Source organism: Panulirus ornatus, chromosome 11 (assembly GCF_036320965.1).
Source record: "Panulirus ornatus isolate Po-2019 chromosome 11, ASM3632096v1, whole genome shotgun sequence".
NCBI classification, from domain to species: Eukaryota; Metazoa; Arthropoda; class Malacostraca; order Decapoda; family Palinuridae; genus Panulirus; species Panulirus ornatus.
The window spans coordinates 3385383-3398710 of NC_092234.1; the positions used below are offsets into that span (position 1 = coordinate 3385383).

Sequence of the window (13328 nt, forward strand, 5' to 3'; positions counted from 1 at the left end):
AACAGAGGACTGGACCTTTGAGGGAACATCCTCACCTGGCCCCCTTCTCTGTTCCTATATATATATATATATATATATATATATATATATATATATATATATCTTTCTTTTTCTTTCAAACTATTTGCCATTTCCCGCATTAGCGAGGTAGCGTTAAGAACAGAGGACTGGGCCTTGAGGGAATACCCTCACCTGGCCCAATTCTCTGTTCCTTCTTTTGGAAAATTAAAAAAAAAACGAGAGGGGAGGATTTCCAGCCCCCCGCTCCCATATATATATATATATATATATATATATATATATATATATATATATATACATATATATATATATATATATATTATCCCTGGGGATAGGGGATTAATAATACTTCCCACGTATTCCCTGCGTGTCGTAGAAGGCGACTAAAAGGGAAGGGAGCGGGGGGGCTGGAAATCCTCCCCTCTCATTTTTTTTTTTTTTGATTTTCCAAAAGAAGGAACAGAGGGGGCCAGGTGAGAATATTCCAAAAAAGGCCCAGTCCTCTGTTCTTGACGCTACCTCGCTAACGCGGGAAATGGCGAATAGTTTGAAAAAAAAAAAAAAGAATATATATATATATATATATCCCTGGGGATAGGGGATTAAGAATACTTACCACGTATTCCATGCGTGTCGTAGAAGGCGACTAAAAGGGGAGGGAGTGGGGGCTGGAAATCCGCCCCTCTCGTTTTTTTTTAATTTTCCAAAAGAAGGAACAGAGGGGGCCAGGTGATATTCCAAAAAAGGCCCAGTCCTCTGTTCTTAACGCTACCTCGCTTACGCGGGAAATGGCGAATAGTTTGAAAATATATATATAAAAATATATATATAAAAAGGAAGGATATATATATATATATATATATATATATATATATATATATATATATATATATATATATATATTTTTTTTTTTTTTTATACTTTGTCGCTGTCTCCCACGTTTGCGAGGTAGCGCAAGGAAACAGACGAAAGAAATGGCCCAACCCCCCCCCCATACACATGTATATACATACGTCCACACACGCAAATATACATACCTACACAGCTTTCCATGGTTTACCCCAGACACTTCACATGCCTTGATTCAATCCACTGACAGCACGCCAACCCTGGTATACCACATCGCTCCAATTCACTCTATTCCTTGCCCTCCTTTCACCCTCCTGCATGTTCAGGCCCCGATCACTCAAAATCTTTTTCACTCCATCTTTCCACCTCCAATTTGGTCTCCCTCTTCTCCTTGCTCCCTCCACCTCCAACACATATATCCTCTTTGTCAATCTTTCCTCACTCATTCTCTCCATGTGCCCAAACCACTTCAAAACACCCTCTTCTGCTCTCTCAACCACGCTCTTTTTATTTCCACACATCTCTCTTACCCTTACGTTACTCACTCGATCAAACCACCTCACACCACACATTGTCCTCAAACATCTCATTTCCAGCACATCCATCCTCCTGCGCACAACTCTATCCATAGCCCACGCCTCGCAACCATACAACATTGTTGGAACCACTATTCCTTCAAACATACCCATTTTTGCTTTCCGAGATAATGTTCTCGACTTCCACACATTCTTCAAGGCCCCCAGAATTTTCGCCCCCTCCCCCACCCTATGATCCACTTCCGCTTCCATGGTTCCATCCGCTGCCAGATCCACTCCCAGATATCTAAAACACTTCACTTCCTCCAGTTTTTCTCCATTCAAACTCACCTCCCAATTGACTTGACCCTCAACCCTACTGTACCTAATAACCTTGCTCTTATTCACATTTACTCTTAACTTTCTTCTTCCACACACTTTACCAAACTCAGTCACCAGCTTCTGCAGTTTCTCACATTAATCAGCCACCAGCGCTGTATCATCAGCGAACAACAACTGACTCACTTCCCAAGCTCTCTCATCCCCAACAGACTTCATACTTGCCCCTCTTTCCAAAACTCTCGCATTTACCTCCCTAACAACCCCATCCATAAACAAATTAAACAACCATGGAGACATCACACACCCCTGCCGCAAACCTACATTCACTGAGAACCAATCACTTTCCTCTCTTCCTACACGTACACATGCCTTACATCCTCGATAAAAACTTTTCACTGCTTCTAACAACTTTCCTCCCACACCATATATTCTTAATACCTTCCACAGAGCATCTCTATCAACTCTATCATATGCCTTCTCCAGATCCATAAATGCTACATACAAATCCATTTGCTTTTCTAAGTATTTCTCACATACATTCTTCAAAGCAAACACCTGATCCACACATCCTCTACCACTTCTGAAACCGCACTGCTCTTCCCCAATCTATATATATATGCATGTATGGGCATTTATGTATATATATGTGTGTATATTCGTAATAAGTGCATATGAGTGGATGGGCCACTCTTCGTCTGTTTCCTGGTGCTACCTCGCTGACATAGGAAACAGCAATTAAATATATTAGTAAATAAATATTAAATAATTCAGTACAAAAACTTTGTAAATGAAAACTCACCAAACAGGCTTGTTTTTATAAACACTAGAAAATGAAGGTGGTATAGGATGTGCTGAAGGATTACTCTGTGTGGGGTTATTGGATAACATCTAACCTGATTTCAAAAGTTATGATCTTATGCTTTTTCATGAAGGGGTTTTTGAGGTGAACCACTTTGAGGATGTTTTTGGTGTAACATAATCAGCAAAAATATGTCAGCAATGAGAACATCTTCCAGCGTACTCTTAGGAAGTATCTCTTTCTGTTTGGGCAGGATTTTTCATAAGACAGGGCAATGCATGAAATATAGAGAGCAGAATTTAATTTTCTCTAGACCAAATCATTTACCTCCAAAATGGAATATATATTCAATTTTTTGGTTGTTGAAATCAACTTCTTTAACCCTGAATTGATTTAATATGAACACATTTAAGATGGAGGAGTCCTTTATCAAGGATGGAATGACAAAGGCTTTGAGGTATTGGGGTGTGAGCATTCAGGAGAGTTAGAGAATAGATTGGATTGGTTTGGTTTACGGAAGCCAACATGCTGTCACTGGCTGAACCAGGACAAACTAAACCGCACTGTAATCCATGGAATAGTGTGTGGGGTTTGGCTGTGAATGGTAGGCTTTGGTTTCAGTACATAATACATGAAAGATTGATATTGGATGTGTGCAAATGAGGCAATTGTTCATATGCTCTTGATAATACTTTGCTAATTCAGGAGAAGCCATTTGATACAAGAAAAATCTTTTATGGTGAATATGGATGATAGATGTAGATTTCACTGGTTCAAGTTACTTTTTTGGGTGATTTATAGCACAGTGTTTATTTGCAGGTATACCAGTAATTATGTCTACCCCTCATTTCTACCAAGGGGATGAAAAGGAGCTGGCAAAGCTGGTTGGCTTAAACCCAACAAAGGAGCAGCACGAGACCTTCCTGGATGTGGAACCTGTATGTAAAGATTCTGTTGGCTATCTCATATCATAACTAATGATTTTTGTTCCTGTGCTTTGTTTGATGAACTTTGTCAGCATAGTCAGTTTATCTTTACTTTATCATATGTTAAAACATTTCATTCTTTATCTTATCATACTCAATTTTGTTTTACACGTGAGAAGTGACTAATAGCAATATCACCCATAGTTTCATATATATTTTTTTCTATCCCTGGCTACCAGTCAGTTGGGCACTTCAGGTTTATTTTGAAATACTGGAAATCAAACTCTTTTTCAGGTAATCAACAGTATATAGTGAATTCTAATGCTTTTGGGTCTAACATTAGTACCTCCATTCATAATCCCATAGGGTGGATCATTCCAGTGTATTTATGTGAAACATACACTTCCATACTTATAATAGCAGTTCTTAATTTCGACTCTGAACACAAGGTTGATGGTCAAGTAAAACCAATACAAGTATCCCTGTTCACATTGCCCCATATACAAAGGCTACCTTTGCATGCAATTCACAGATATTCCTTTAGCATTGTCATCTTAATGTTGAAGCTTCTTTTCTTCCCAACAGAAGCTCCATTTATACAAAGGATTGATTCATCCTTGTATGGAATACTGCTTTCACATCTGGGGTGGTTCTAGCTGTGCATCATTACTTGACTGAGTCGAGTCAAATGCAGTCCAACTTATAAACTTTCCCAGGCTAACGTCCATACTTGACCCTCTTGCCCTACACCTCAATGTTGGTTCTCTTTTCCTCTTCTATAGATATACTTTGGTTTTTGCTTCCAAGGGCTGGTTGCTTGTGCACCTCCACCACTAGTTAGACCACACAATACTGTGCAAGCTCTTGCATCACATGATTACTATGTGACCATTGGCAAGTCAAGGGTGGGCTGTTTTGAAAACTGCTTCTTACCCTTCACGTCAAAACTTTGGAACACTATCTTCTCATGTCTTTCCCAATTACTATGACCTGGCACAATATAAAAGACAGTTTGTTCACTTACTCCAAAATTCATAAATACTTTCCCTTGTCTTTTCTTTTTCCCTTTCATGATTCTCTCGATATTTCAGTTAAGGCCTGGCTTTGATGTGGACTTTTGTTTATGACTAGAGCCTTCAACATAAAACATATATATATATATATATATAGGGGATAGGGATTAAGAGTACTTCCCACGTATTCCCTGCGTGTCGTAGAAGGCGACTGAAAGGGGAGGGAGCGGGGGGCTGGAAATCCTCCCCTCTCGGTTTTTTTTTTTTTTTTTTTTCCCAAAAGAAGGAACAGAGAATTGGGCCAGGTGAGGGTATTCCCTCAAAGGCCCAGTCCTCTGTTCTTAACGCTACCTCGCTAATGCGGGAAATGGCGAATAGTTTGAAAAAGAAAAAAGATATATATATATATATATATATATATATATTTTTTCTTTCTTTCATACTATTCGCCATTTCCCGCATTAGCGAGGTAGCGTTGAGAACAGAGGACTGGGCCCTTGAGGGAATATCCTCACCTGGGCCCCTTCTCTGTTCCCTTTTTTGGAAAATTAAAAAAAAAAGTGAGAGGGGAGGATTTCCAGCCCCCCGCTCCCTCCCCTTTTAGTCGCCTTCTACGACACGCAGGGAATACGTGGGAAGTATTCTTTCTCCCCTATCCCCAGGGATATATATATATATATATATATATATATATATATATATATATATATATATATATATATATATATATATATATATATACATACATATATATATATATATATATATATATATATATATATATATATATATATATATATATATATATATATATACATATATATATATATATATATATATATATTTCTTTTTCTTTCAAACTATTCGCCATATATATATATATATATATATATATATATATATATATATATATATATATGTATATATATTTTTTTTTTTTTTTTTTTATCCTTTGTCGCTGTCTCCCGCGTTTGCGAGGTAGCGCAAGGAAACAGACGAAAGAAATGGCCCAACCCCCCCCCCATACACATGTATATACATACGTCCACACACGCAAATATACATACCTACACAGCTTTCCATGGTTTACCCCAGACGCTTCACATGCCTTGATTCAATCCACTGACAGCACGTCAACCCCGGTATACCACATCGCTCCAATTCACTCTATTCCTTGCCCTCCTTTCACCCTCCTGCATGTTCAGGCCCCGATCACACAAAATCTTTTTCACTCCATCTTTCCACCTCCAATTTGGTCTCCCTCTTCTCCTCGTTCCCTCCACCTCCGACACATATATCCTCTTGGTCAATCTTTCCTCACTCATTCTCTCCATGTGCCCAAACCACTTCAAAACACCCTCTTCTGCTCTCTCAACCACGCTCTTTTTATTTCCACACATCTCTCTTACCCTTACGTTACTCACTCGATCAAACCACCTCACACCACACATTGTCCTCAAACATCTCATTTCCAGCACATCCATCCTCCTGCGCACAACTCTATCCATAGCCCACGCCTCGCAACCATACAACATTGTTGGAACCACTATTCCTTCAAACATACCCATTTTTGCTTTCCGAGATAATGTTCTCGACTTCCACACATTCTTCAAGGCCCCCAGAATTTTCGCCCCCTCCCCCACCCTATGATTCACTTCCGCTTCCATGGTTCCATCCGCTGACAGATCCACTCCCAGATATCTAAAACACTTCACTTCCTCCAGTTTTTCTCCATTCAAACTCACCTCCCAATTGACTTGACCCTCAACCCTACTGTACCTAATAACCTTGCTCTTATTCACATTTACTCTTAACTTTCTTCTTCCACACACTTTACCAAACTCAGTCACCAGCTTCTGCAGTTTCTCACATGAATCAGCCACCAGCACTGTATCATCAGCGAACAACAACTGACTCACTTCCCAAGCTCTCTCATCCCCAACAGACTTCATACTTGCCCCTCTTTCCAAGACTCTTGCATTTACCTCCCTAACAACCCCATCCATAAACAAATTAAACAACCATGGAGACATCACACACCCCTGCCGCAAACCTACATTCACTGAGAACCAATCACTTTCCTCTCTTCCTACACGTACACATGCCTTACATCCTCGATAAAAACTTTTCACTGCTTCTAACAACTTTCCTCCCACACCATATATTCTCAATACCTTCCACAGAGCATCTCTATCAACTCTATCATATGCCTTCTCCAGATCCATAAATGCTACATACAAATCCATTTGTATGTATATATATATATATTATATTTTTTTTATTTTTTTATTATACTTTGTCGCTGTCTCCCGCGTTTGCGAGGTAGCGCAAGGAAACAGACGAAAGAAATGGCCCAACCCCCCCCCCCATACACATGTATATACATACGTCCACACATGCAAATATACATACCTACACAGCTTTCCATGGTTTACCCCAGACGCTTCACATGCCTTGATTCAATCCACTGACAGCACGTCAACCCCGGTATACCACATCGCTCCAATTCACTCTATTCCTTGCCCTCCTTTCACCCTCCTGCATGTTCAGGCCCCGATCACACAAAATCTTTTTCACTCCATCTTTCCACCTCCAATTTGGTCTCCCTCTTCTCCTCGTTCCCTCCACCTCCGACACATATATCCTCTTGGTCAATCTTTCCTCACTCATTCTCTCCATGTGCCCAAACCACTTCAAAACACCCTCTTCTGCTCTCTCAACCACGCTCTTTTTATTTCCACACATCTCTCTTACCCTTACGTTACTCACTCGATCAAACCACCTCACACCACACATTGTCCTCAAACATCTCATTTCCAGCACATCCATCCTCCTGCACACAACTCTATCCATAGCCCACGCCTCGCAACCATACAACATTGTTGGAACCACTATTCCTTCAAACATACCCATTTTTGCTTTCCGAGATAATGTTCTCGACTTCCACACATTCTTCAAGGCCCCCAAACATCCATCCTCCTGCACACAACTCTATCCATAGCCCACGCCTCGCAACCATACAACATTGTTGGAACCACTATTCCTTCAAACATACCCATTTTTGCTTTCCGAGATAATGTTCTCGACTTCCACACATTCTTCAAGGCCCCCAGAATTTTCGCCCCCTCCCCCACCCTATGATTCACTTCCGCTTCCATGGTTCCATCCGCTGCCAGATCCACTCCCAGATATCTAAAACACTTTACTTCCTCCAGTTTTTCTCCATTCAAACTTACCTCCCAATTGACTTGACCCTCAACCCTACTGTACCTAGTAACCTTGCTCTTATTTACATTTACTCTTAACTTTCTTCTTTCACACACTTTACCAAACTCAGTCACCAGCTTCTGCAGTTTCTCACATGAATCAGCTACCAGCACTGTATCATCAGCGAACAACAACTGACTCACTTCCCAAGCTCTCTCATCCACAACAGACTTCATTCTTGACCCTCTTTCCAAAACTCTTGCATTTACCTCCCTAACAACCCCATCCATAAACAAATTAAACAACCATGGAGACATCACACACCCCTGCCGCAAACCTACATTCACTGAGAACTAATCACTTTCCTCTCTTCCTACATGTACACATGCCTTACATCCTCGATAAAAACTTTTCACTGCTTCCAACAACTTGGAATATATATATATATATATATATATATATATATATATGAGAAGAGTGGGAGGTGGGTTGATTAGAAAGGGTAGTGAGTGGTGGGATGAAGAAGTAAGAGTATTAGTGAAAGAGAAGAGAGAGGCATTTGGATGATTTTTGCAGGGAAAAAATGCAATTGAGTGGGAGACGTATAAAAGAAAGAGACAGGAGGTCAAGAGAAAGGTGCAAGAGGTGAAAAAAAGGGCAAATGAGAGTTGGGGTGAGAGAGTATCATTAAATTTTAGGGAGAATAAAAAGATGTTCTGGAAGGAGGTAAATAAAGTGCGTAAGACAAGGGAGCAAATGGGAACTTCAGTGAAGGGCGCAAATGGGGAGGTGATAACAAGTAGTGGTGATGTGAGAAGGAGATGGAGTGAGTATTTTGAAGGTTTATTGAATGTGTTTGATGATAGAGTGGCAGATATAGGGTGTTTTGGTCGAGGTGGTGTGCAAAGTGCGAGGGTTAGGGAAAATGATTTGGTAAACAGAGAAGAGGTAGTAAAAGCTTTGCGGAAGATGAAAGCTGGCAAGGCAGCAGGTTTGGATGGTATTGCAGTGGAATTTATTAAAAAAGGGGGTGACTGTATTGTTGACTGGTTGGTAAGGTTATTTAATGTATGTATGACTCATGGTGAGGTGCCTGAGGATTGGCGGAATGCGTGCATAGTGCCATTGTACAAAGGCAAAGGGGATAAGAGTGAGTGCTCAAATTACAGAGGTATAAGTTTGTTGAGTATTCCTGGCAAATTATATGGGAGGGTATTGATTGAGAGGGTGAAGGCATGTACAGAGCATCAGATTGGGGAAGAGCAGTGTGGTTTCAGAAGTGGTAGAGGATGTGTGGATCAGGTGTTTGCTTTGAAGAATGTATGTGAGAAATACTTAGAAAAGCAAATGGATTTGTATGTAGCATTTATGGATCTGGAGAAGGCATATGATAGAGTTGATAGAGATGCTCTGTGGAAGGTATTAAGAATATATGGCGTGGGAGGCAAGTTGTTAGAAGCAGTGAAAAGTTTTTATCGAGGATGTAAGGCATGTGTACGTGTAGGAAGAGAGGAAAGTGATTGGTTCTCAGTGAATGTAGGTTTGCGGCAGGGGTGTGTGATGTCTCCATGGTTGTTTAATTTGTTTATGGATGGGGTTGTTAGGGAGGTAAATGCAAGAGTTTTGGAAAGAGGGGCAAGTATGAAGTCTGTTGGGGATGAGAGAGCTTGGGAAGTGAGTCAGTTGTTGTTCGCTGATGATACAGCGCTGGTGGCTGATTCATGTGAGAAACTGCAGAAGCTGGTGACTGAGTTTGGTAAAGTGTGTGAAAGAAGAAAGTTAAGAGTAAATGTGAATAAGAGCAAGGTTATTAGGTACAGTAGGGTTGAGGGTCAAGTCAATTGGGAGGTGAGTTTGAATGGAGAAAAACTGGAGGAAGTGAAGTGTTTTAGATATCTGGGAGTGGATCTGGCAGCGGATGGAACCATGGAAGCGGAAGTGGATCATAGGGTGGGGGAGGGGGCGAAAATTCTGGGAGCCTTGAAGAATGTGTGGAAGTCGAGAACATTATCTCGGAAAGCAAAAATGGGTATGTTTGAAGGAATAGTGGTTCCAACAATGTTGTATGGTTGCGAGGCGTGGACTATGGATAGAGTTGTGTGCAGGAGGATGGATGTGCTGGAAATGAGATGTTTGAGGACAATGTGTGGTGTGAGGTGGTTTGATCGAGTAAGTAACGTAAGGGTAAGAGAGATGTGTGGAAATAAAAAGAGCGTGGTTGAGAGAGCAGAAGAGGGTGTTTTGAAATGGTTTGGGCACATGGAGAGAATGAGTGAGGAAAGATTGACCAAGAGGATATACGTGTCGGAGGTGGAGGGAACGAGGAGAAGAGGGAGACCAAATTGAAGGTGGAAAGATGGAGTGAAAAAGATTTTGTGTGATCGGGGCCTGAACATGCAGGAGGGTGAAAGGAGGGCAAGGAATAGAGTGAATTGGAGCGATGTGGTATACCGGGGTTGATGTGCTGTCAGTGGATTGAATCAAGGCATGTGAAGCGTCTGGGGTAAACCATGGAAAGCTGTGTAGGTATGTATATTTGCGTGTGTGGACGTATGTATATACATGTGTATGGGGGTGGGTTGGGCCATTTCTTTCGTCTGTTTCCTTGCGCTACCTCGCAAACGCGGGAGACAGGAAAAAAAAAAAGAAATATATATATATATATATATATATATATATATATATATATATATATATATATATATATATATAAGAGAGAGGCATTTGGACGATTTTTGCAGGGAAAAAATGCAATTGAGTGGGAGATGTATAAAAGAAAGAGACAGGAGGTCAAGAGAAAGGTGCAAGAGGTGAAAAAAAGGGCAAATGAGAGTTGGGGTGAGAGAGTATCATTAAATTTTAGGGAGAATAAAAAGATGTTCTGGAAGGAGGTAAATAAAGTGCGTAAGACAAGGAAGCAAATGGGAACTTCAGTGAAGGGCGCAAATGGGGAGGTGATAACAAGTAGTGGTGATGTGAGAAGGAGATGGAGTGAGTATTTTGAAGGTTTGTTGAATGTGTTTGATGATAGAGTGGCAGATATAGGGTGTTTTGGTCGAGGTGGTGTGCAAAGTGAGAGGGTTAGGGAAAATGATTTGGTAAAAAGAGAAGAGGTAGTGAAAGCTTTGCGGAAGATGAAAGCCGGCAAGGCAGCAGGTTTGGGTGGTATTGCAGTGGAATTTATTAAAAAAGGGGGTGACTGTATTGTTGACTGGTTGGTAAGGTTATTTAATGTATGTATGACTCATGGTGAGGTGCCTGAGGATTGGCGGAATGCATGCATAGTGCCATTGTACAAAGGCAAAGGGGATAAGAGTGAGTGCTCAAATTACAGAGGTATAAGTTTGTTGAGTATTCCTGGTAAATTATATGGGAGGGTATTGATTGAGAGGGTGAAGGCATGTACAGAGCATCAGATTGGGGAAGAGCAGTGTGGTTTCAGAAGTGGTAGAGGATGTGTAGATCAGGTGTTTGCTTTGAAGAATGTATGTGAGAAATACTTAGAAAAGCAAATGGATTTGTATGTAGCATTTATGGATCTAGAGAAGGCATATGATAGAGTTGATAGAGATGCTCTGTGGAAGGTATTAAGAATATATGGTGTGGGAGGAAAGTTGTTAGAAGCAGTGAAAAGTTTTTATCGAGGATGTAAGGCATGTGTACGTGTAGGAAGAGAGCAAAGTGATTGGTTCTCGGTGAATGTAGGTTTGCGGCAGGGGTGTGTGATGTCTCCATGGTTGTTTAATTTGTTTATGGATGGGGTTGTTAGTGAGGTAAATGCAAGAGTTTTGGAAAGAGGGGCAAGTATGAAGTCAGTTGGGGATGAGAGAGCTTGGGAAGTGAGTCAGTTGTTGTTCGCTGATGATACAGCACTGGTGGCTGATTCATGTGAGAAACTGCAGAAGCTGGTGACTGAGTTTGGTAAAGTGTGTGGAAGAAGAAAGTTAAGAGTAAATGTGAATAAGAGCAAGGTTATTAGGTACAGTAGGGTTGAGGGTCAAGTCAATTGGGAGGTGAGTTTGAATGGAGAAAAACTGGAGGAAGTGAAGTGTTTTAGATATCTGGGAGTGGATCTGGCAGCGGATGGAACCATGGAAGCGGAAGTGGATCATAGGGTGGGGGAGGGGGCGAAAATTCTGGGGGCCTTGAAGAATGTGTGGAAGTCGAGAACATTATCTCGGAAAGCAAAAATGGGTATGTTTGAAGGAATAGTGGTTCCAACAATGTTGTATGGTTGCGAGGCATGGGCTATGGATAGAGTTGTGCACAGGAGGATGGATGTGCTGGAAATGAGATGTTTGAGGACAATGTGTGGTGTGAGGTGGTTTGATCGAGTGAGTAACGTAAGGGTAAGAGAGATGTGTGGAAATAAAAAGAGCGTGGTTGAGAGAGCAGAAGAGGGTGTTTTGAAGTGGTTTGGGCACATGGAGAGAATGAGTGAGGAAAGATTGACCAAGAGGATATATGTGTCGGAGGTGGAGGGAACGAGGAGAAGAGGGAGACCAAATTGGAGGTGGAAAGAAGGAGTGAAAAAGATTTTGTGTGATCGGGGCCTGAACATGCAGGAGGGTGAAAGGAGGGCAAGGAATAGAGTGAATTGGAGCGATGTGGTATACCGGGGTTGACGTGCTGTCAGTGGATTGAATCAAGGCATGTGAAGCGTCTGTGGTAAACCATGGAAAGCTGTGTAGGTATGTATATTTGCGTGTGTGGACGTATGTATATACATGTGTATGGGGGGGGGGGGGGGCATTTCTTTCGTCTGCTTCCTTGCGCTACCTCGCAAACGCGGGAGACAGCGACAAAGTATAATAAAATAAAATATAAATATATATATATATATATATATATATATATATTCCAAGCACTAATGGATTATTTTACTGCATCACTCCATTACTTATGTCATCTGCACCTTCACATATACTAAAATACTTTCATCTCTGCATTTCTCATGATTTCTTCACATTACATCTTCTGATATCTTCATTCTTCACCATATGAATTTATAAACCCCCTCTTTATACACCTCGTGCACACTAACTCTCATATCCCTTCTTATTAGAAACAGATCATTCTTGATAATGTCTGCCTTGTCTTCTGTATTTATGTACTGCATTTATTATATATATATCTTTCATTACTATCCTACAACTTTTAAGCTGTTGTATACTGCATTTTTTCATAGCTGATTCGATTCATCCATAACTCTTATACTATATAATTCCTTTTATGAATTTATATATATAATTGTTTTTCATTCACAAAACATTTCTTATTTGGTTTCTTGCTCTGACCTTTGGCTACTAGTTTTTTGTATTTTCAAAGCATTCACTGTCAACTTGTTTGATGTGAATTAGAAAACTGAGTATTAGTATCAACTCCCATTCTTTCTCTTCCATGGCAGGCAAGCTTATATCCTTTACACTTTCCCTGCAACTCACTTCTCATATTTCAGGTATCCTGTTTGTAGTCCTCCTCTGTACATTATCCATTATATCTTTATTTGTGTTTAAGTTCTGTGACCAAACTTAAGATGCATGTTTTGATTTATGTGCAATTTAAGTTGTAAATAGCTTTTTCAACACTGTCTTCTCCATGAAATTTGATTTAATTCTAATACTTTGGCTCATTAATTCTTCAAACATGGTGTTCT

At 40.5% G+C, this 13328-nt stretch overlaps 1 protein-coding gene across 3 annotated transcripts in view; it reads left to right on the top strand.

The window, feature by feature from the left end:
* LOC139751205 (lysosome membrane protein 2-like) overlaps positions 1 to 13328 on the top strand; it is a 73756-nt gene that overhangs the window by 50885 nt on the left and 9543 nt on the right. For all 3 annotated transcript variants that reach the window (XM_071666381.1, XM_071666380.1, XM_071666382.1), the window contains one exon: positions 3346 to 3464. In XM_071666381.1, the coding sequence (XP_071522482.1) occupies positions 3346 to 3464 (119 nt within the window). The remainder of the gene's footprint in view (positions 1 to 3345; positions 3465 to 13328) is intronic.